This window comes from Argopecten irradians, chromosome 4 (assembly GCF_041381155.1).
Source record: "Argopecten irradians isolate NY chromosome 4, Ai_NY, whole genome shotgun sequence".
In the NCBI taxonomy this organism is placed as follows: domain Eukaryota; kingdom Metazoa; phylum Mollusca; class Bivalvia; order Pectinida; family Pectinidae; genus Argopecten; species Argopecten irradians.
The window spans coordinates 34,795,439-34,821,625 of NC_091137.1; the positions used below are offsets into that span (position 1 = coordinate 34,795,439).

Sequence of the window (26,187 nt, forward strand, 5' to 3'; positions counted from 1 at the left end):
GTAATGCTAACTGAGTTAGGTCACATGACAACAATGTTGGAAGCAAATATTATCCCTTTTTTATAAAAAAATTTTTTTTAAAAATCACACACTAAGATCAATTTGTTTGAACATTTCACAAAATATGTGTGGAATGTGGAATTCTTCACCATATTAACATATTAACTCATTCATCCCTGAACACACATTTAGGCTCTTCTAAATCAACAACTAGACTAGTCTATTATGAAATTTCAGGGATGTCTGAGTTAATGGGAGATAATTAAGTACATCCCATTAGAATTGGGGTTTTACATTTATATTTTATTCTCCAAGAAAGTGAACAAAACCCGTAGAGATCAAAGATATACAATGTAGAGATCAAAGATATACAATGTAAATGGATGGATATAATGATTCTTTGAAAATATTTCCAAATAAGGGAGATAACTGAAATATGGGAGATAATTTAGTGTGAGTTTCTTTTCTTTTATTTGGTGGGAGGGTGCGAGGGGGAATAAAGCAACCTTGTAATGGTGTAAAAGATTATGAAAAATAAAATAACACATACACATCAATCATTTAAGTATTGTATCTAAACTCTAGAAACAATGGATGGAATGTCCAAAAACAAATATTACACAACAATAGCTATGTCAATGCGACTAACATTAGGATGGACAAATGTCCAGTATAATATACAAGTCCTTAGGCCTATACTTCCGATCAAACACAAAGACTTTAAGATACAATAGAACAACCATATGTTATCAATATGGCATTTTCTTTGAAAACATATATCTTCTCATTTGTTCATTTGTTGTCATATTCTGCAGTCTTTTGTAAGATATACAAGTTATATTCTATATATGCTTCCTCAAACTTAATTGAAGACAATACAATAAAGAATAAGTCCTGCATATGATATCATGATGGCAAACGGGAAAAAAAACTTCTCGATAATTTCACAAAAACAGTGGATATCTCAAGATCTCACCTTTTTAGCCAGTGATATATTTTTTTCAGAAAAGCTTTAATGGTATAGCTGGTATTTTTCACAGGGATTACATCTTTGTGACTTCATGGGACTTCAGTAATACGTAAACCATAGTAGCATATACTCTTCTAGCCAAATGATTACAAAAGTTTTCTTACATTACGACTAAAGTATGGATTTCTAATTAAGTTAATCACAGATGGTTGTAAAACAGTTATGGGAAGTCTTTGTCCCCACATTTGTGGGAATTCTTTGTTCCCACATTTGTGGGAATTTTTTGTTCCCATGTTTGTGGGAAGTCTTTGTTCCCACATGTGTGGGAAATCTTAGTTCCAACATTTGTGGGAAGTCTTTGTTCCCACATTTGTTTTAAACTGATGATATCACCTCAATGGAAAATCTTAATATTACTAAGTTCTCGATAAGGAATCTCTTCTGTTAATGTGGCAAGGATAGCACAGTTTGTTTTCTAACTTACACATGGGAGTTATTCCCCCTGATCATTAAATGTTATCTTGGTGAAACAAAAATGGTAAGCAAACCGTTGATAACTGTAACAAAAAATGTAGCATATCACAATACTTGACTTTTTAAAAATCGATTCATGATTGTGTTCATGTGTTTGTGACATGATCTGTTTCTTCCATGATTTTGGTATCACAACTCATCACCATCAACATACGGTTCTTCAATCTAATTAAAATTTTACTTGTTATTTCGCACCACTGCGATGCTCTACGTTACGCTCCAATACAAGATCTAAAAATGCCCTGTTTCGGGTCCACTAAGCATGACCCCTATGGTTAGCCAATCAGCATGTCCCCTACAAACTGTTCGGTGTGGTTGATTCTCTGGGAAGTATAAATGGATACTAGCTATATAATGTATGTCCCGAGATGTTCTAATTCTAGGCTAGAGGTCATGCTGAGATGACCACAAAAGGGGCATTGTTAGATCAGGTATTGGAGCGTAATGAAGAGTATTGTAGTGGAGCAAAATTACAAGTCTAACTTTAATTAGATTGACAGTTTTTCTGCATCTGACACTCATTTCTGGGTAAATTAAACGACATATGTAAAAGTAATGGCAGATCAGAAAATTAAATGCTGATAACTGAGTAAGGGATAAGAATGCACATGTATTTCCAATTTGAAGATGGTATATTTTCAAAAACTGAATGAAAAAAAAAATACAAAAAGGCTTAACACAAATACTGATATTATTAAAATGATAAAAGCCAGAAAACAAGGTACACCACACATATAGCTGAAGAAATCTAGCAAAGGTGAAATGAATGGATCTATATATTGCTGTGATCGAATACGAAATGTATTTAAATTCAGTTGAAGTGGCTTAAGTAGCTATGTTAATATCTATTAGCAGTATACACACAACTTACAGTGATCAAAATAAAATATGACAGCTATATTATATATGTTCTTCAGTCAATACAATGAATCTATTAACTGTAGCTATTATATGCTGTCATCAAAAGTGCACTATATGGTTTTGAGACAAACAACAATGCTAATGCCTACTAGTTTTTAAAGCAAAAATTGTTCAAATATTAAATATGCCAATTTTGGTTTTTTTCTGAGGTCAATTTTTCTCCAAAAAACATAAAAATAAGTTAACAACTGCCAATAATCGCCAGCTGCATGTAAACATAGGCTGCTGTACCAAACCGAGTTCCATTAACATTTCTTAACTTTTAAGAAAATTCTTAACTTTCTCCATAGGAAATTACGAAAGTTTCTTAGGATTTTTTCTTTAACTTCAGCAATCATATGGAAAATTTTAAAGTAATTTCAAAGAAAGTTAAGAAAAGTGATTTATCATATTTTCCTTTTGAAACTTCTGACAGCTTCCCATTGGAGAAATTTAACTTAAGGAAAGCATTAAAGTTAAGAAATGCTGATAAAACTGGGCCCAGTTGTTCTGACTCCATTTATTGTGACATAATACACAATGGTCGTCAATGGTTACGATGAGTGTCGCACAAAAATACACTCAGCACTCACAGCAAAGAGGGCAAGGTGGATATTTCCTACAACCTCACACTTGTATCAATCTCTCCCACTGTTTTAATGTGCAGTGTCAAGTATGTTGTTTTTTGTACTGTGCTAGGGCTCAAGTTTGTGAATATACCAGTAACTTTTTTTAGTGCAGTAGTGGTTTAAAATAGTGAAAAAACGTATTTATTCAGAACATTTGTATTTGGAGTTGAACTTCTTAAGCAGTATATATGGAGTGGTGTCTTTTGGAGTAGCAGTAGTGTTAGAGTGGAATGTTGAGAGGTATTCAATTAATCTATTGTTGCTAACAGACTATTTGATGTATCAAGTGGAGTGGTATATGCTAAAGTTGTAATGTACTAAAACAGAAATAATTGGTCAGTCAGAAGTGAAATCTAAAAGGGTTGTATTTGGAGTGGTATTTATTAGAGCGGTATTTGGAGTGGTATCTAATAGTGAATGCATTATCTTAAGTGGCAATATTGTCATTAGTATTCAGAGTGGTATTTAGTTGAGCTACGTATGTATTTGGAGTTGTATTTGTGAAAAAGTCATTGGAGTGGTATTTGTGGATCAGTATTTGGAATTGTATTTGTAGAATAGTATTTGGAGTGGTATTTAGTAGCACACTATTTGGAGTGGTATTGATGGACTAGTATGTACACTGAAGTTGTATTTCATGGTGTGGTAGTTGATGGAGTTGTAATTTGAAGTGATGCCTAGTTTAGTTGGAGTGATATCTGGAGTAGTTTTGGAGGAGTGCTAGTTGGTGGAGTGGTTACTTAGTGGAGTGGTACCAATATGTAACACATTTGTGAGACAAACGGTGGGGTCGTAAAACAGTATACAATCATACATTCTGTATCTATGACAACCCTAACTAAAGTATGAAGTATGCAAATAGCAAAATTTAAATTCATTCAAGTTAAAATATCTCTTAATACTCAGTTGGGTTATCTTGTGAACATGGAAGTTAATGGCAAATTTGTTGAAAGAAGATACATATTAATAAATGTATGTTCATAAAATAAATAATGGAGAAGGGAAAGTAGTATATACAACTTTTGATGATGTCATCAATGATGTTGATGTAATAATGATGTCATCATCGCTCTGCGTATGGAAAGTCAATACAGCCAATCCAAGCACAATACCAGTCTAGTTCAGGTCCAAGAAAATAAGATTCAATAGATATAATCCTCAGACAGCATAGCCTTCTAAACATGGATAGATTATCCAAAACAAGTTGATATATTGATGTTATCCAATAGTGTAGCCAATGAAAAACTGGGAATGTATGAACAAATCATTTGATTGGCTGTTGGTCATCGAATATTTTCATGTTGATATCATACAAGCTGAACACAGCATTAGCCAATCAAACATTGGGAATGTATGAATCTATGATCTGATTGGTCATCCAAAACTTTCAAGTTAATATCATCCTAGCTGAACACAACATTAGCCAATCAAACACTGGGAATGCATTAATCTTTTATCTGATTGGCTGTTGGTCATCCATTACTTTCATGTTGATATCCTTGAATATCCAATCTGTATATTAGCCCATTAAAAACTTGAAAGGTTTCACATCACTCTGATATTTGATTTGTTGGGGGCAATGCTAAAGGTTGAAAGACAATCCAGGAATTAATTGATAACCATCTTATGGCTGTAGGAATGCCCAAGCAACTTCACGTCTAAAAATTCCGGCATCCTTACTCTTACTATTCCCTAGCATTATCCAAGTATAACTATCCTCTGATATCTGGACTCCTACTTTTTCCTAGCATTCTCCAAGTGCAAATATCCTACTGTATCTGTACTTCTTCTATTCCCTAGCATTCTCCGAGTCTGACTATCTTTCGGTATCTTGACTCCCACTATTCGGGATCATTCTCCGAGTCCACCTAGCTGCTAGCGTCCACAAAATCTCACTATCCTATATATTGAGTCCCACAATCAAATGTATTTACAAAAGTGAGATAGTAATTAGGTGAGCATGGAAATTTGTTTAATTAATTGAGAATAGTAAAATTGGTTTCCCTAGAAGCTGCATTGCCTACGTCGCATGTATATCACCCTCTCCAGGTTCTGCGAACTGCATGCGTGAGTTGAGGAGGGTGGCTAAGTCGAGGACAACCTTGTAAAGGTTAGGATGTTCGAGGATCTCTTCAGTAGGCAGAGGGGGGTGTGACATCGGAAAGTAGCTAGGACCCTAGTACAGAACGAGACAATATATAGAAATAAGTCATCTACAATGTTAACTTGTAAACAGAAAACCGTAGTTCATTTTTTTAGACAGAATCATATATGCTAGATGGAAATATCTTTTAAAACATCTTAATATCTTAGTAAATGTTGGATATCATTTTACAGTATTCTCTTATAAAACATGTATGTGCCAGAAACTATATTAAAATGACTCAGAAGTGAGTTGATAATTATGATGCCAATAATACAATTTACTTTTAGGAAACCAAATTTCTTTCATGTGTAATATACTTTTGCAAATTTTGCAATTACTATAACAGTTTATTGCCACAATTTGACATTTATCTTAATGATTGATATTGAATGGTATTTTTATTTCATTTGAAATCCACCTGAATTAATCATAAGGAACTAGTTTTGAAACGAAAATCGCAAATTTAGTACCCTTGAAAAAAAAAACTTTTTTATAGTATAATTCAAAAGTTGCATTAAGATAATATACTGATGATGATTTTTTACTTAAATGCAAGCCATTACTAGTATTTTGTCGTTTGTCTGTATGCTAAATTGTCAAGGAGTGACTGAGAATAGAATTAAGTTGTACCTACAGAAGATTATAGATAGACAGTTGAAATATAAGAACTGACCTTGAATCCTCGATGAAGTATGAGGACAATATAACAGAACACAAATCGGAACATTAATAATCGCAGGAAGTCGTCACCTATAAACTGTAGGTATGAGTGATCTGAAATCAGAAAATGCATTAAATATTTCAATTTTGTTAATGCAATACACAATCTAATAAATTTGCTAACAATTAAAATAGGTTTTGCTGTCATCAACTTTAGTATAGTGCGGCAATATCCAGAACAGAATATTTTCACAATAACACATTTTATAGTAAGGTATATCAATGACATTTTAATAGTAAGAAAAGTATATTGCTACATTTCCTGAGCTTAACTTGTTTTGCTCTTTTTTACTTCTAGAATATAACTTCAAATCACTGAATCTTATCTCTTCTACTTCAATCTGAAAGCTCTTCCTTCAAAATTCTGGAAGAGCTTCTGAGTGAGAAGATTTCAAAATATTGGCCTCTGATTAAACTGAGAGTTAATTCCCATTCACAAAGATGCTTATATACTTACCAAGCGACCTGGATCTAAGAAAGAGTTTTGATGCCTCAGACATAAACTTGTCTATTTGACCTTGACATTTCTCCCACTTGGTGATGGGAATGTCATTAATATTACACACATAACAGAAGGCCATCAGTGGTGAGTGGAGGAACAAGGTGAACAGGTTGCCCTTCTGATGGTCTGCAACAGAGACATTCAAACAATTAGTACAACATAACCTGTCAAAACCAACGCTTGTCTAATCCAGGCTCCAATTCCGTCAAAACAAAAGTTTAGACTTAAGCCATAACTTAAGTTTTTCTCCTTTTAATTTATATGAAAAATTATAACTTAAGTAAGTTTTTTACTTCAGTTCGTTTTGAAGTAAGTTTTTTACTTAGTTTGTTTTGAGAAATTGGGGTCTGATACCTTTCTTCGTCATGGTTAATAAAACCTGTGTAATCTTGAAACCTGTATATACTGGCAAATATGATGATCCTGATGACATCCGGTTTAGACAGGTTTCCTGATTACACAGGTTTAAATTACAATGATTTAGAAGAAAATGTCATACTTTGAAATTTTGAAAAGACAGGTACATGTGTTTGGATTAGACAAGCTATACTGTACCTCAATAACTGATTGATAAAGGTGGACATATTGACAGAAACCATACAAATATCAAATACACGTTCAAGCAAAATTCTAATGATCTCCTATAAAATAGGAGAGATATTGTATAAGTGAGTATTACATACCCTGCATGGTAGTTGGTACCTGTTCTTGAGACAGCAGACATACCACAGGTTGTCCAAACAAATTGGGGAAATTCTGTAAAAACACAGGACATCATGACGTACAAAGATTTGTTTGATTATTTTAAAGTCCTATTAACAGCCATGGTCATGTGCTGTGTCTTCTTGTTTAGTGGACATCTTGTCCTTTTTATAGTGTTATATCACTGAAGCATGCCGCCGAAGACACCATAGCCACACACCCCACCTGGTCAAATTGTACTGACAACGGGCGAACCAGTCGTCCCCACTCCCTGTATGCTGAGCACTAAGCAGGAGCAGAAACTACCACTTTTATAGACTTTAATGTGTATTGTCCAGGGGACAGAACCCAGAGCCTACCTCACATGGACGAGTGCTCAATAAAGGCCAAAAGTGAGGCCGTGTCAAGGGAGACGTTAGGAAGAACAAAAATCAGTTTGGAAGAACAGAAAAGATAAGATCCTAAATTTAACACAACTCATTAAATATATGATGCATCACTTTTCATGTTATTAACCACCAAGTTTGAATCTTGTGATTCAAATAAAGATATTTAAACTGAAAAGTGGGCCCAATTTCATGAACATTCCTTAATTTTAACAAATTCCTGAACTAAATTTCCCCATAGAAAAGCAATTCAAAAGTTGAGGGAAAAATCTTAAGTTATGGAGCCTTCCTTAAAATGTGTAATGCTTTCCTACGGAGAATTTTAAGTTAAGGGATTCCTTAAATTTAAGGAATGTTCATGAAACTGGGCTATGAAATCTGTCAAAAAAGCTGTCCTCAACTACGTTGAACCTTCTTTGCAAAAAAAGTTGCATTACTAGCTTCAAACTGTCTCTTACCTGGAATGCGGAACTATTGTCGCTATCTATGATGAGGAACATTGGTTTACGACAGTATGGATATATATCCCCCGGATGTAGGCTGTAGAAATAAATAGATTATGATTAGGATGATAACAACAGTACTTTAATTAAGCTTTGACTATCAGACGCAAATTCAAATATTAATTTTACAAATGATTATGTAAAACGTACAAATGTATAGGTATTTACAAATATGTATAAGATAACGATAATGTGGAATATTGTATACACAAATAAAAAGTGAGTTACAGTATATTAAAACTCCTGTTCAGAAAAGGACCTACATAGAGTATGGACTGTAAGCTATTATCTCAAGTCATCTAACATAAAATCCTGCACATTTACAGTATATATAAAGTCCTGTGTGACATACCAGTGCATCTCCTTCAGTGTCCCTGATCTCTTGTTCCTGTTCATAATGTCACCGTCCTTCCTACTGTTGGTCACCACACCTCCCAGATCATACGCAGCTATAAATAGAAATAAAACTTTTTGTGAACATTCAGCTCAATTTGATATATATACAGTGTTTTACAAATAATCACAACTATAAATAGAAATATAGCGACATTTGTTTCACAGCAGCACAGGTTAAAATGTGATAATCATTCCTCAAATATGCATCTTAACAGCCTACCCATCATTGTTTGGCGTTGCCTAGACAACCATCTGTTGATATGTATAAACATGATAACAACATGACATTATCATTATGTTTGGTGTTGCATCGGGCGACAGTTATCAGCTGATATGTATTTATAAACATAACAACATACCATCATATTACATTTGGCGTTGCCAAGACAACCATCAGCTGATATGTGTATATAAATATGATAACAGCGTACCATCATCATTACGTTTGGCGTTGCCTAGACAACCATCAGCTGATATGTGTATATAAATATGATAACAGCGTACCATCATCATTACGTTTGGCGTTGCCTAGACAACCATCAGCTGATATGTGTATATAAATATGATAACAACGTACCATCATCATTACGTTTGGCGTTGCCTAGACAACCATCAGCTGATATGTACAACAGCATGGCTCCGTTGGGAGGGAGCTCCTTGAATCCTGAGGCAAGAAATGTGTTGAGCTGACTAAAGGTGGGTTTGTACAGTAAGTACTTGTGTGGATTCTCTCTCCGATTGTTCCGGTCACCGTTCTCCTGAGAATAAAGTAATCTCATGTCAGATGAAATTCATCAGCCGTTACTTCTCAATGACAATTTTCTTTTTGAATATACAGAATATATCTATTCAAACAAATATGAACCAAAACAAAAGTGTACATTTTTCTCCTTACCCGGGGTATGTAACTTTTTAATATGTGAACATTTTTTACTAAAGTTTGTTTCGAGAAAAAGTGGGTCTGCATAATTACATAACAGGCAGGGTAAGATATTAGCTAAAACAAGACTCAGGAGTTTGATTCAGTTATTTCTAATGATAAAGTTTTAGAATAATAAGGAGTTGAAGATTGGAAATAAAAACAAGAGTCCCAGAGGGGTTGTATCGCTCACCTGTTTTTTTGTTGTTTTTTTTAGTAATTCTGTAATTTAGTAAATAGTGATACAAAAATCACAGAGACTCTTACAATTAGAGAAAATAGCAAAATTGACCCCACAATTTGATGAATTTTGAATCCCAACCATATAATGATGCTATAGATTCCATAGGAATATGCTATCCAATACATCGTTATAGAGAGGAAGTAATTTATATGAAAATAGTTGCCTAATTAATTAACCTTTTTGGCCCCGCGACTATTTTTACAATTTTGAATCCTAACCCTATAAGGATACTACCATTGCATTATGAGTGTTACCCTATGATAAGTTGCAGAGAAGAAATTGTTATTACGGTAACAGCCAAACTGATCCATTTTGACCTCACCCCTCTGCCCATGGGGGGTCGGCCCCAACATTACAATTTAGAATCTCCAACCAATGAGGATGCTACCATTGCATTATGAGTGCTCTCCCATGCTCATTTGCAGAGAAGAAGTCATTTATATGGAAATAGCCAAATTGACCCCTTTTGACCCCGCACCTCATGCCCCCAGGGGTCAGCCCCATCATTTGAACAATTTAGAATCTCCAACCAATGAGGATGCTACCATTGCATTATGAGTGCTCTCCCATGCTCATTTGCAGAGAAGAAGTCATTTATATCGAAAAAGCCAAATTGACCCCTATTGACCCTACCCCTCAGGCCCCCTGGGGGGTCAGCCCCATCATTTGTACAATTTGCTTTCAGTAATGCATAAGGATGCTAAAAGTCAAATTTTGTTGAATTCCGACCAGCAGTTCTGGAGACGACGACGATGGACGACGGACGCCACAGTATGGCATAAGCTCACCTTGGTCCTTCGAACCAGGTGAGCTAAAAATTGTCTCTTTGACATCTGATGTTTTATGGCATGGTTTAGATCATGTCCTTTTATAATTATCTCCCTTCAAGTAAATTAAACATGCTATACAATGATGGAATTGTAAAGTGTGATAGTCTAGTTATATAACATATCAGTTTCTTTTTCTTATAAATAAAGATTTATATTGTGAGTTATGAAAGTTTTTTATTCTCCATAACTATGTTTGAGTGTCTTTGAAATGTTAAAGTAAACAATAAAATACCAATGTATTGAATTTCTAGTCGGACAATTATTTGTAAATTTTTGGCAACAAAAAAGTATCAAGTAATACTCCATACTTTCACATTATCATGTCGGAAAGTAAATGAAACTGTGAATATTGTAATTCCAATTTGTGTCTGAAAGTCTTAAAGTGAATAGTCGGGCAAGGATGGCTAAAGTCGGTAAAAATGGTGTGAATGTATCCAGTATAATTTCTTATGAAATGGAAAAGTAAAATCTCTCGTCAAAATCTGTCTGCGTACGAAGAAATTAATTTAAAGTATGGGAATTCTAAAACGGTCCTCCCGGCTCACTATGTCCGTGGTTACATTTCTACACAACCTCGCTTTCAATGCTTTCAACTTTTCTTTACTTTAATGATCAGAACTGGGAAATTAAGCAGAACTTGACCGTCGTATTAATATGTGAGAACTTTTGGAAGGCCAATGAACGCATTTAGACTGGTTTTCTTTGCCCGACTATTCACTTTAACTAAATGTGAACAGTGAATGGGTGAAAAAATTCATTCTATGATTGGATGTTACTGCTCAATGAATAGTATAACTGTGAATGTGTCAATCCATGCTTGCGCCCGAACATCTAACTACATATAAAATGAGTGAAAACGTCCATTGTATGAGTGGACGTTACAATGTAATGAGTACTACACTAGTCGTGCAATAACAGGAGAAGACTTATTTACATAGGTATGCGGACGTACAAATGGCGGTTTGCCTGGCGCTGGAGAAGCATCAAAGATTTGATTGGATAAATCTTCTTGTGGTTCTCGTTCCAAGGTCTGTAGCATACGGAACATATCCAGTGTTAGCTCGCTGAATTTCACCTGTAACAGAAACCCATATTGAATATATCCATATTTAAGCTTAAATTAAGGATTCAATGTAAGAATAACACCTCTGTCCTATTCAGGTATGTTTTTCTCTAAAGTGCCTTGATGAACCTCCACCATATTAAGTAAAATGAAACATTCTCTACAAGCTTCATATATATGTGTAAATAAACCACATTTGGGTAGGATAACACATTTCTTTTAAAACCAGATCAAATCACATCCAAAATCCAACTCAACCTTTTGTCTTCTTCTTCTAGAATGTAACTTTCCATCAGTCATATTGTTGTTCATCTGCTCCAAGAAGCCTCAATCGGCTAGGAACCGCAAGATCTTCTGGGATTAGTACAAATCATGCAGCAACAGCCTTCAGTTAGAAGTTTTGACCTCACCCTCACCAGTGGTTTCAGAAGTAGATATGTATGTTTTCATTTCTCAGCTGTTCTGACAAATTCTCTTCTCACTTCTCACCTGTTCCTCACCTTCTGTTCACTCCGTGACGATTTCCCTACTCATTCTCACCTGTTCTGACGTTGACGAGTTCCCTACTCTTTCTCATCCTGTTCTGACGAGTTTCCCTACTCATTTCTCACTGTTCTGACCGAGTTCCCTTTCTCACTCATTCTCACCTGTTCGACACCTGTTCTGACGAGTTCCCTACTCATTTCTCACCTGTTCTGACGAGTTCCCTACTCTCTCCTCCTCACCTGTTCTGACGAGTTCCCTACTCATTTCTCACCTGTTCTGACGAGTTCCCTACTCTCTCCTCCTCACCTGTTCTGACGAGTTCCCTACTCATTTCTCACCTGTTCTGACGAGTTCCCTATACTCTCCCTCTCACCTGTTCTGACGAGTTCCCTACTCATTTCTCACCTGTTCTGACGAGTTCCCTACTCATTTCTCACCTGTTCTGAGAGTTCCCTACTCTCTCTCCTCACCTGTTCTGACGAGTTCCCTACTCATTTCTCACCTGTTCTGACGAGTTCCCTACTCTCTCCTCCTCACCTGTTCTGACGAGTTCCCTACTCATTTCTCACCTGTTCTGACGAGTTCCCTACTATAAGTATCTCCTGAAGGGACAGGTATACTGGTGTTCCCTTGGGATCCAGAGGTGTATTGTTCATTGGGGTCAGCCTGTGTGACAGGACGATGGAGGACGAGTCTATATCCACTACACTGATGATGTTGTCCGCCTTAAAACAAAAACATTTCATCAGACACATCTCATAAAACATCAACATTGGGCGACAACATAAAGAGACTTTTACCTGATTAGGGATGTCACAACCCTTGTGCAGATTAATAAAATCTTACAGGTGCTTGTCAAATGAACAGAGATATTTCAACAAGTGTAAGGTTTTGACTGGCTAACACAAGGCTTTGCCAAGTGTTGACAGCCAGACTCTTACACAAGGGATAACCTTGTCAACTAGGACAGAAACATATATCCACAAACCGACCAGATCTTGTCGATTTATATTTTAATCAATTTTGAGGTCAATTTACTATTAAATGTTTAAAATTAGTTGTAAGACTTAAATGTCCACTCTTCCATTTATCAAAGCTGAATAGAGTGTGGTAGCTGGATGACATGCAATTGAAGGCAGCGACGAGACATGACAGGACGTAAGTTACAGCACACACACACATCCCCCCCCCCCCCCCCCCCCCCCCCCGCCCCTTTTTAATAGCGGGCTATAATATTAATGATCTAACATCTTAAGGTTTTTTTGTCTTTTCAATAAAAAATGAATTAGGTACCATGTTTTTTATATATATTTTGCCCTCAGGTGTGTCACACTCACCTCTATGAAAGCTTTGATCTCGTCTAGGACCTGGCGCCACTCGCTCTTGTCCTCAGGTTCATATGTCGATGTGTAGTCATCTATTTGCTTAGACAACTCCTGCAAAATCATCAACATTGTCAATGCTTCATCTCAATAAGATCACTTCTATATTTTTTAGACTTTACCCAAGCTAGGTTTCGAACTTTGAAAAATAAGTTATCAGGACAGGATCAATTAGATCTCAGAAAAGCTTGCAAATTACAGTTCCTTACCTGCATGATATCTTGTATAGTTTTTCATTCATTACATAAACTAGATTTTAAATGTTTAAGCTTATAATTCTTACCGAGACTAGATCTCTTACAAGCTTATAACCCTTACCTAGATCAGATCTCGTATAAGCCTTTAATTCTATATAAACCTTATATCTCAGTTATCAAGTTTCAAGCCTGCTTCTACATGTACTCGTAAATCTTACCCGCACTAGATCTCGTACAAGTTTCATCTTTTTCAGCAGCAGACAGACAACAATAAAACGTGCGTAGTATCTCAGTTTTTTCACCATCAGGTCAGGCCTGCAAATCAAAATGGCTTCGAAGAATAAGACACTGCAATGTGTTGGTCTGATTGTATAGCAAAATGCACATCAGTACAGATAATCTCTGTATATAGTAAACTTTCTCTACTTTTTCTTTCTCTCTTTGTAAGAAGGCTTGTAAAGATTTGGATGAATTATTTAGATATGAAATGAAACAATGGGAAAAAAACCTACACAATGTACATGACAAGTTTTTACTTCTTACAAAAACTTTGATCACTTGGAGTCTTGGACACTTTTTTGTTTATTTTTAAGAAAAATTATTGATATCATTATAACTTTTCCCCCCAAAAAACCCAATTTTCTAATAAATAAGACAAAAGACTTCCACCTCTATCTCTTGACATTCATCTTGGGGTCACCATAATACTTCCATTGGCAGACTTTGATGAACCCATGTTCATGTATGTTCAGAACGCTTCTTTGTGACTATATGTATCATCATTTTCTTTTGTATGTGGTGAAAAAGTACTCATTAGGTACTTTGAAAGTGTGACAATGAAATCACAATCCTTGGGAGAATTTATAAATATCCAGCCCTCAACAAGAATTAAACATGGATGGCCTACCCCCTACCACCCCTTGGTGAATTCATGAAAATCCAACCTTCAACCTCCGAGGTTTGACAAGGTTTAGACATCCCCCCCCAACCTAATTGAGGAAAACCGTGAATATCCAATCCTCAATTCCTAAGTCTTGTCAAGGGTTAGACATTCATGAATTACCCTCCTTGGTGAATCCATAAACATCTAACCTTCAACCTCTCACGTTTGACAAAGGTTGTGATTTTGTTGTCACACTCTCAAATTAGGAAAAGATTCTATTGATTTATCTATAATAATTAACAATTGATATATAAGGACTACAAACCCACCCATACCTCTCCTCCTTGTTGGCCTTGGAGTAGTACACTCGCATACGGATTGCCGAGTAAAAACTAAACGATTCATTCAGGTAGTTTGTCTCACTGGTACGCAAGCTGGAAAAAATGAAGAAAAAACCCAGTAATTAGAACTGTATCAGATTCATAATCAAGATGTACAATAGATTATCAAAGAAGTAGATAAGATACTAGTATTGTAATCAGGGTATGTTTAAATGAATATAACACTATGTTGACATATATATCATTGTCAGCTCAAGTCGTTCAATATGTTAGTCCATGGAACATATATATTGTTTACTATCAAATGAAACAGTGTTTCAGTCTACTAGCTATCATACTGTTCTCCTCACCAGCTCTTCAATATCTAAAAGATTTTTTTTAAACTTTTGTTTTCAATCCATCTTCTAATTTTTTATTTTGTTTGTGTATAAGCTGTGCCAACTTAATTATAAGCTGCATACCCAATTTTCAGGTAAGTTATAGCTTACACAAAAGAAAATATGGTACATGTACCATATAGATACCAAATAGACAGATTTAATTGATAGGGAAATTAACAAGAAATATGTCTAGAAGATATTAATAATCCAGCCTCCACATGGAATACTCCACATAACATTAGATATGGATAACATTTTACACTTATGTAGTGAAATGAATGTCAGTATATGTAAGTTAAGAAAAGGCAGAAATGTAAATTTGAATCACAGATCATAAAAACCATCCTCTAATTCCATGACTCAGTTCAATAGAGGCTTAAAAGTTGTATACTGAGTACATGTACTTTCCATTAATTTTTTTACAGAAATTCAATCAACTCAATTCAAGGAAAAGTCTAAATGAAAAAAAGGAGCAAATATCAAACTATCTGGATCTTAACTTTGTTTACAATGTCTAAAATAGCTTATAACTTAAAATATGCTTGAATTTTAAACTTTTTAATGTATTCAGAGCTAGATCATTGTAAATGCTGCTCAATCTTAAATTTCAGATATAGAGTTAAAAGTATAAATTTACAAAAATGACAACAATATGCATGTATATGTGTTTATTTATGAAAATTATTGACAACAGACACAGGTCCATTCTTATAGTACTGAATTACTGCCCATTAAGATTTTAATACTGCTACCATTCCATTCTCGCTATCATTACTTTATTCATCAATAATAATTAAATATCTGCTTTAATGACTAACCATTTAAATGTATTTCATCCAACAGTATTTAGCTATTGTCCATGAAGAACTGATTATTGCTAGCATTCCATTCTTGCTATCATTAATTTATTCATCTTTTAAATCTCTGCTTAAATGAGGTAACTGAATACGGCCGTAAAACCTGCCTGTGTATCGTAAATAGTTACTTATATTATTGGCTCACTACACAGGCTATTGTGTTCCACACAAGTAATCAAGCCTTCTGCAATGACAGTGACGACAAAACAATTCCCCGTGCCTGATACAGACAAAGCATGTGTATATGTATTCGACAGTCGTACAATGACAACAGTGGCCCACAATAATGATGACTATCAGGTGTAAACAAATGCTGGCCCGTGCACGACTCGTGTTATAGGTATGCCGAAGGACGAGGCCACCGATCGTAAACTTTATCTCATTACTTCATTGCTTGTTAAATATTTCATCTGCAATATCCCTGTGCTCTTGTTTGCTACACAACACACAAAAATGATAATAACTTACACGTCTTTTGGATCAACTAAATAATTTCATATCTGAAAATCTATTAATTATAAATCTGAACCGGACACTGGTAAATAGGTGGGGAGTGAGTTTATTAGTAATCATGGTTAGACTGTGAGTGTCAGTTGACGGAGTTGAACTGGGTGAAGCTGACCTTCAGGCGATCAGAACTGGGAGATAATCAATAAACGAAGCACTCCATACTCTGTGTACAACACATCACAGACAAACTAACAACACACAAGGTTTTCCTGTTACAATTAATACCAGATAATGAATATCAGCGAGTAAATTGCCAATAAGGACTAATAAGCAGCAAATTGGTAAAATGGAAATATTTAAACGAGAGCATGTCTGGAATTCGCATCAGGATCAATTGTAGAGCTGTACCAAGGACGTCCTCCAGGGAGTTATGTTTATAAAACCATATGTTCATTGTATTAATTTCGTAACAAGCTTAACTTTGCATTCGGTTGATAGGGTTTGGTGATGAGGGAGTGTGTGGTTATATTAGACATATAGAACTAATACTATAAGCTTATCATACCGCTGTGGGCACTGGCTCAGTGGTTAAAGTGTATGACTTTACCACAATGTCGGTTTTATACTACTAGACTTTCACCTCTGGGTTGTAGTGGCTGAATGATTATATATAAGGTGTAAAATGGTCTACCACTAGCCTTTCATTTCTGGGTTGTAGTGGCTGAATGATTATATATAAGGTGTAAAATGTTCTACCACTAGCCTTTCACCTCTGGGTTGTAGTGGCTGGATGATTATATATAAGGTGTAAATGTCTACTAGCCTTTCACTCTGTGTGTGGATGTTATATATAGGTGTAAAATGTTCTACACTAGCCTTTCATCTGTTGTAGGCTGTATATTATAAGGTTACCACTAGCCTTTCACTGGTTGTAGTGCTGATGATTATATATAAGGTGTAAAATGTTCTACCACTGGGCTGATGATTATATAGGTGTAAATGATCTACTATATCATCTGGGTTGTAGGGCTGGATGATGTATATAATGTCTACCACTAGCCTTTCACCTCTGGGTTGTAGTGGCTGAATGATTATATATAAGGTGTAAAATGTTCTACCACTAGCCTTTCACCTCTGGGTTGTAGTGGCTGAATGATTATATATAAGGTGTAAAATGTTCTACCACTAGCCTTTCACCTCTGGGTTGTAGTGGCTGAATGATTATATATAAGGTGTAAAATGTTCTACCACTAGCCTTTCACCTCTGGGTTGTAGTGGCTGGATGATTATATATAAGGTGTAAAATGTTCTACCACTAGCCTTTCATTTCTGGGTTGTAGTGGCTGAATGATTATATATAAGGTGTAAAATGTTCTACCGCTAGCCTTTCACCTCTGGGTTGTAGTGGCTGAATGATTATATATAAGGTGTATAATGTTCTACCACTAGCCTTTCATTTCTGGGTTGTAGTGGCTGAATGATTATATATAAGGTGTAAAATGTTCTACCACTAGCCTTTCACCTCTGGGTTGTAGTGGCTGAATGATTATATATAAGGTGTATAATGTTCTACCTAGCCTTCTCTGGTTGTAGTGCTGTGATATATAAGGTGTTAATGCCTTATCTGGTGTACGTGATTATATAGGTGATTACCTAGCCTTTCACCTCTGGGTTGTAGTGGCTGGATGATTAAGGTGTAAAATATTCTACCACTAGCCTTTCATCTCTAGGTTGTAGTGGGTTTTTTTCTTCTGGGTACTCTGGGTTTCCTGAATGTTCTAATGAAAACCGATGTATCCTTGTAAATTAGCATGACTGTTAAATAAAATAAGCCCAAAATGGTGGCCTCATGACTTGGGTGATTATGACAGCTTTTAACTTCAGGGTTGGCTTAGTGATTAAGGTATTTGATATTCTAACACTAGTCCAGTTGCTTCCTTTAGATCATATATATACAGCAATAGAAAGACATTAGTCACAGATTTTTTTACTTTTGATATTGCTTCACCTATATTTACCAAACCTTGGTACATCTTAGGTGACACAAAATGTTTAATAAAACATAAAATCAACAAACCAGTTCACTAGCCAAAGTTTGAGGATCCCCATTCACGAGACAGAAACCGACCATCTTGTAATTACCCAGGCAAATGTCAGATGCAAACACTCAAAAGACTTGTGACTGATTTTAGACAGATTATCAGAAAAGAGCAATAATTGTATAAATAGACATGACAATCATACTATTTCTAGCTCATACAATAACGTAACGAGCTATACCACTGGGGCTCCAACACAACATCTTGTAAATCCCCTTAAATTGGCACACTCAAATTTAACCCATTTAAACAGTTAATGAAAGTAAAACAAGCCAGTGAAGTGGTTATCCTTCACCATACTTGCCCTATCGGCTTGATCTTCAGCAGTTACAATTCAATCACATACACTTTCTTCACAAAGAGAGTGTATTCTTCACAAAGAGTGTATGGCTCCACATCTTCATGAAGAGAATGGGATATGAGTGATCATAACTTCAGGAGATTAAGAATGTACTTGCTCTAGAAAATAATACACTGATACTGCACTTAGTAAAATGTTCATAATAATATGGATTGATCATCTTACAGCAGATGACCTTGAAAATCGACTAAGTCTTTATGACCTTGACTTAAGCTTGCATGGATATGGAATGACCTTGACTTAAAACTGATGTATTTGACCTAGAAAACAAAGCATTGATATACTGCATTTATACAAAGTAGATTATAATATGGATTGAAGTCATTTACATCAATATGAATGCTTGTGACCTTGAAAATTTATTATCCTTAAAACATCCATGGCCATAGCAGGATGACCTTAATTTGACTTAGCCATTTAACCATTTGATGACCAAAAGCCTGTATGACCGTCAGGAGGAGACAACTGACCACGCTAACCTTGGCTGTAAATATCTATATGACTAATGACCGGGATGACCTTGCCCAATTGTCACTTTAAAGTAAATGTTTCCCCGAGTTTAATATATAACATATAATACATGTAACATAATTTTTTTATCAAATTGCAAGTTCATTGCCTGTGACCTTTCAATTACATCTACTTGATTATGTAAGGAGCCCTAAAACTTCCACTTTCTTTACTCTTGTCTTGGATTTGTTTCTCCGAGGTTCCTTTGTAAGGCCCAGAAAGTAATTACTCCTTGTATTGTACTAATATATCAGCTCTCTGTAGTCTACTAAAAGTCCCATAACATATAAATATGTTACAGTTTAATATCCAAGCCTGATGGTATATGGACATGTATATCTATATACATAACCTAATATTATCTTGCCCAGAACATCTTGGCTTGTAATAGGTCGGCCACCAATTAAAGTATCAATTCTCCAGGGTACAGTCTATACCAATTACGGGGCCAATGTGTATTGGCGCTAATGTTGTGCTTGCCTGTTGGGTTGGCGAGTGGAACTTTCACTACAACGCTATCCCACCAGCCTCGGCACCTCCGTAACCGTACAACAGGTACACCATCTCATCTCTATGTGTATTTTGTAGCCATTAATTTTAAATGGAGCTTATGCCTTCCCCCAAGAGACATTGTACATTTGTTTCTGCAGGAAGCAGTGGTAGAATTTCATTAGCAGGCGACCACTGATCGCAGTCTATAACTAATGGATGAGAGAGAGAAAAGCGAGCAGTTTTATACTATCAATAAGCATCCGGCATATACCATTAAGTTTGCCCTTTTTTCAAACATTGACTGATCTGTTCATTGATAAGGACCATCCCATTTCCATTTATAGGGATAACAGTATACTTATGTAATGTATACAAACTTGAATGTTACACAAATTGTAACAGCAATTATATGGAATTGTAAAGAGGTAACCAAGGCCTTTTAGAAGAGATTTTAAAATGCATCGGGATATATGTTACAGTCAGTGTAACAAAAAACTAAAATGTTATATAATAATTGAAAAACCATACATTTTATCATTATTTTGGTGAAACTGGATTATAGAATATGTGTATACAAATGTAAAATGTTCTTGACTCAATAAAAAAATGAGAAAAGACATGAATAGACTTACAAGTACACTAGCTATATATATTATATATATATATATATATATAAAGTTCTATAAACACTAGCTATATATATATATATATATATATATATAAGACACACACCATGACAACACCACAACATTAGCCAATAATTGTAGGTAATGTTCAATTATGTATTATTTTCTTATCTGTATATATGCTGTCACTAGTGTTTGAACCTTTAAGTTTATATTAAGCTATATCTCCATTGATAATTGTAGATTAGTTTACATGTGTTTTCTTTAATCAGAGCTATGATTTGTACTAATAGTAGGAGTCTCCGGGGTTAGTGCATCAGGAAATTGGCTCAATCAATTACAGAGAAAAATATCTAAAGCACTTGTAATATCAGAAATGTTCTGCAGTAAGACAAACACTATAATTAACTGTCAATTTTTCTCCATCATTCATTAGACAATACATTACTGACACTTACTACTGTATTTTACCACAAATAGCATATAAAGTCTAAAATACTATGTACAATATATATCATGAAAAATTTAACATTCTATTATAACTGCTTTATTTTGAATTTTCCATGTCCATTATGGAAATCTTGTGAGATCTCAAGCTATTTATAGGGCAGCTCCCCCTTTCAGGATATGCCAGTTTTGTTGGTGGAGGAAAGCCAGAGTACCAGAGAAAAACCACCACCAGAAGTAGTCACTGTAGTCTGTTATCTGGAAACTGCCCCACATGGAGGAATTAGCTAGAACTCTGGAAGGCCTCTGATAATATGTCGATTGGGACATCTTATCCACTCGATTACCGCGGCCCCCTCTATTTATGTGAACATATGCCTTTAAAAATGTACATTCAGCATTATACTCCAGATATATAAAAAGGAATTATTTATACAAAAAAAGGTATATAGATATAACTTATTCATGTCTCTTGCCAACTTTCCAATTCCAGAACAAACTTGACAGTGACCAGAATATCCCCATGAATGATATCTGATGAGGCCGTACAGAGGTCCTGTATCATCACACTTGGTTAGACAAACGGTCCAGCCTGTCTATCTATAGCAATCACATTTTATGTATCGGTTTGTCAAATTTCCAGTTTACATAGATCCAATGCACACTGCATATCATTCCAGACGTTGCGGTAAAACAATATACAAAAGATATATAAAACAAACGGGAATAAAAAAAAATAGCAGAAGAAAATAAGGTCTGGCTATTCTAACATTCAGTATAGAGTTTAGGACCATTTTGTTTAACATCCAAGTAACAGCAAATGTTATCTAAGGATGCATCTGGTTTACGAAGTAAAGGAAAACCAAAGTACCTGGAGAAAAACTATCAACTTCACTCATCAGTACCCGGTAACTATGTCCCATGTGAGTTTAAAATATACAACCCAAAGGTGGAAGGGCTATGTATATAATGTGGCAATTGGCATTATGTTAAAAGACCTGAAACATTCTGACACCACAGTCGCAAATAGGAAACAGAAAGTGCACATAATTAACAGAATAGCTGAAATTCAGTTAACTTTTATACTTACTAATAATGGTAATACAGCTGTCCTATCTTTGAAGCTACCTCCCCAATCTGCCATCGTTTAAGACCATATTTGGTATCCAGAATTTGTCTGAAAATAAATGACGGTCAAGTAAAATATTTTCAAGGTTAAAATAAGTTTAAATATACCAGCGGTAAAGCATTTTAAACGAATGCTTTAAGACAAACGCAAAATGTAGTTGGTTCCAATATTTCCTAAGTAAGATGAGTTCAAAAGATAAGATGCTATTACAAAAAAATGCTATAATAAGAATATTTATATATCTAGATATCGAATCTACAGATTTTCCATGGAAATATAATTGTTATAGAAAAGAACATTTGGTAACAATATTGATAGTGTCACTTCAAAGCATACAGCTGGACAAATTCCATGTGAAAAAAAAAAGGTTTGATGTCCTTGTTCAACAAGAAATTTCATCATTCTGGATACAAGGTGATAAACATGACTATTATTTAAAAGTATACCATATTCGACCCAACAAGCACCCATGTCCCTATAAGCACCCCTCCACTTATTGATGTGGTAAAAGTTTGCAATAATTTTGTCTTATGAAGCATCTTTCCATTTTTTCAATTTTTTTTAACGTCCTGGTAACAGTATTATATATACATGTATATACCTAATAGTTGAAGTTTACAATGTACAAGGGATACCCACTTATCCGGTAAGTCTATTCTGGACCTTTGTTAATTACCATCAATATGGTGTAATTAATATTAAACTGATTTATAGAATCAAACGATAACCGAAGACAAAGCCTGAAGTCATTATTTTAGATTCTATCAGGATGCATATAAATGCAGATTCAAACATTCATAATCATAATTAGCCCAAAAGAAAAGTGGCAAATTAGTGCCTGCAGCTGATCATTATGATAAAAATATCTTTGTTAAGTCAATTTTTTATTTTAATTACACATGTATATATGCATTCTATACAAACCTGTGTTGCTGCTGAAACTTCCAAAGTTTGGTGTACACGTCAAAGGTACGGCCAAAGTAAGACTGCCATTGTTTGTGGCCATATTGGGGAAGATCCCTGTAATACACAAATAATTATCTTAATTAATGTCAATAACATAATTTTCCCTATGGTACTTTAATTAGGGGGTTTCAAGATCCCAAAACGATGTGATTTTAGTATGATTTACAGTCAATTAGTCCCACCTTTTGGTGATTATAATGACTCAAAAAAAACCACCAAAATATGATGTCACAATCATTATAAGATGGGACTAATCAACCGTATTACAACATGCACCATATATTTCCTATCTACTCTTTATCTAGGCTAGGCTTGCCATTTTTTGATTTGATATACTGAAAAAGTATAAATCAATAAAAAGACTGACACATGCAAACATTGTTTTTTCATATAATCAACTTTCACTGTATACAAGCTTCATTTTAACAAACACATGTTCAAAAGCTCCTTCAAGCTTAAGTCCTTTGGTGAAGAATTATATACTGTATGTGTATATTTATATTATATTACAAGAACAGATCTAGAATCGTATACAAGTATATATGTATTCCTTACAATGACGACTTATGGTCTCTCAACATGCAATCTGTATAGAAGGTATGTGTTATGATGGTTATTCCATGCACTATAATACAAATATAGACAAAAGTCACAAGTGTGCAATATTTAACTTCAGATACTGCCAAATCATAATAGATTTAACTATAAAATTCTTACTTTTTGTGTTAATGACATCGTGCTGCAGACATCTACAGATGTTCCCAATCATAATCTGATTTGAATTTTATTTTGCTATTACAACTATGTAAGGTCATTCAACAGATCAATGTATGAAACAGTATGTACCATGCATGGGATTGTATAGTTATTGTGTGCATTGGTGTGTTTTGTGAGACTACAGGAATTTAATGTTAAAGTTGGGTATTAATGGTTTTATGTCCTAATATCTACATTTACTTGTCACTTCTACTATATAAACTAATCAAGGCAAAGTGAGGAACATGATGGTATAACTGACACCCAAAACGTGACCATTATATGACGTCACTAATGTTGACATGGTGACGTCAACTGATCACCGTCAAATTAAAATGGCTGTTCCATCTTGAAGATTAAATCGTCGTTGATAAACAGTTTTCTTGGTCTAGCTTAAACAATGTTAATGCAGAGATCCTAAAATGAGTTGATTATGTAAATATAAGCATTGAACTATATTCCTATGGCATCTATGGTCTATATATAGATGCCAGAGCTTTACAGACAACCATTTCATAATGCGCTAGCACGCATTATGAAGATTTTCTGCAAAGCTCTGGCATCTATAGACCATAGAAAGTCAAAGATAGTTTAATACTTAATTAACAGCCAGGATTATTTAAAGATGTGCTAGGTTTAGGAGGGGGAGAAAAAGCCGGAGTTCCCAGAGAAAATAGGCTTGTATTCAGTATAATGCATATGTATATGCTACTAGTATAATTATAACAAAACTCTTATGAATTTTACATGTTTGCAAAACCAATGGTTATAAATAGCAGATACAGATATATACCCTGAATGTATAATTCATACAGAATTACTACATATTGACATATTAACAATTGTTATTGTAAGATTAGGTTGATTTATTTAATTAGCATCGATCATTGATCCTCAATTTTCCGGACTGTGTCGATATAATTACGAGGTCATGCACCGTGACACACATTGCCTTTACTGATTTACCTATACATGTGATTACAAACATTAATTTCTGGGGATGAATTATTTAGATTTCGGAAATTTCACCAGTGATATATACATAATTTATATACCAGGGGACGGTATTTAACTAAAGATCATCTGTACATGTGTTGTCAATAATCAGAAGATAACTTTACATCTTATTTGTATTCATCTCTTGGAGTGTTTTATCAAACATAGATCTATGTCCTTGGTTTGACACATTAAACTTTAAACAAATGTGGGTTTTTTTTTTGTTTTATTTGGGGTTTTTTTCCCCAAATTTTGAATAGAAATATGATTGATAATATAAATTGAATATAAATTGATACAGATTTGACATTGTTGGTTTTCACTAAAGATTCAGCAAATTAAATAAGTTCTATAAAAATCACATCTTTATATAACTATGAAGTTATACTAAAACTATGGTACGATATATTCAATGATTTGATCTACGTTAAAAATAATGCATATATACATGTACATGTATATACATATATATAGGCCACCTATTAGAAAATTAGCCTTCATAATTAAGGATGTGACAAGATTATAGATAAGATTCCGTGTTAGTCAGATCTGAACAACTTTCAAAGCTTTTGTGTTTCGTTAGATAAATTAGGTTTTAAGTCCCTTTAAATGACCTTGATATACGTAACATTGAATAACTCAAACAAAACCATCTGTTGAAATAAATTGAACAAAATATATATATATATATATGTTCAGATTTTGTAGGAGATAAGTGTAAAAATTATAAAAGCTTAGACTTTAAGCTTTCCTACTGAAATTTTTATCAAAAGATCTATTTCAAAAGATATTGATAATCCAGACCTTCTTAATGGAGAGGGATAAAGTGAAAGTGAAGTTGATATATATATTCATACAAATTAAGACTAAACTATGGTTGTAGATGTCATTTACATGTCATGTAATTAAATTAATGTAAAATATAAAAGCAATTCATATCATTATAATTAATTCATATTTTAAAACTTGAGATCTTTAAATGATCTACGTGGGTATATTTGATTGATGCTATCTGTTTACATATACATTTACTTAAAACATAACACTTTTCACAAGTTTTATGCAGAATTCTTCTTTTGCAATACATCTAAAGCATTTATTTCCTATATATATATTCTTATGAAGACTAAGGTATTCAAGATTGAGTACATCTATATATAACTATAACAGTTTTGATAATTGCACGCTCAATTCATGGTGTAAATATTAATTAAGGTATACAAGGCCACTAAATATTGTGTTTTGTTAAGGGTTTCATGTTAATATATATATCACAAATTAAATAAGAACATGTAAGTAGAACTCACTTAATATGTTTAATATATATTGCAGGCTCATGCAAATTTGTGGTACTGCATTAATGAATTCTAATAAAGTCAACTACA

The 26,187-nt window shown here is 34.4% G+C and overlaps 1 protein-coding gene across 4 annotated transcripts in view; it reads right to left on the minus strand.

Annotated features, from left to right (window-relative positions):
• Window positions 1-358: 358 nt before the first annotated feature.
• Window positions 359-26,187, minus strand: part of LOC138321438 (protein SCAI-like) — a 28,583-nt gene continuing 2,754 nt past the window's right edge. The window contains exons 2-15 of one of the 4 annotated variants that reach the window (XM_069265136.1): window positions 23,009-23,104; window positions 22,046-22,132; window positions 14,728-14,826; window positions 13,728-13,824; window positions 13,268-13,366; window positions 12,500-12,655; window positions 11,334-11,456; window positions 8,966-9,146; window positions 8,345-8,441; window positions 7,948-8,029; window positions 7,085-7,157; window positions 6,357-6,527; window positions 5,853-5,953; window positions 359-5,209 (exon numbers count right to left, since the gene is read on the minus strand). In XM_069265136.1, coding sequence (XP_069121237.1) covers window positions 5,054-5,209; window positions 5,853-5,953; window positions 6,357-6,527; window positions 7,085-7,157; window positions 7,948-8,029; window positions 8,345-8,441; window positions 8,966-9,146; window positions 11,334-11,456; window positions 12,500-12,655; window positions 13,268-13,366; window positions 13,728-13,824; window positions 14,728-14,826; window positions 22,046-22,132; window positions 23,009-23,104 — 1,618 coding nt within the window. In that variant the 3' untranslated portion in view covers window positions 359-5,053. Of the gene's footprint in view, window positions 5,210-5,852; window positions 5,954-6,356; window positions 6,528-7,084; window positions 7,158-7,947; window positions 8,030-8,344; window positions 8,442-8,965; window positions 9,147-11,315; window positions 11,457-12,499; window positions 12,656-13,267; window positions 13,367-13,727; window positions 13,825-14,721; window positions 14,827-22,045; window positions 22,133-23,008; window positions 23,105-26,187 lie in introns of all 4 variants that reach the window. The other 3 variants (XM_069265134.1, XM_069265135.1, XM_069265133.1) reach the window with 3 other exon arrangements.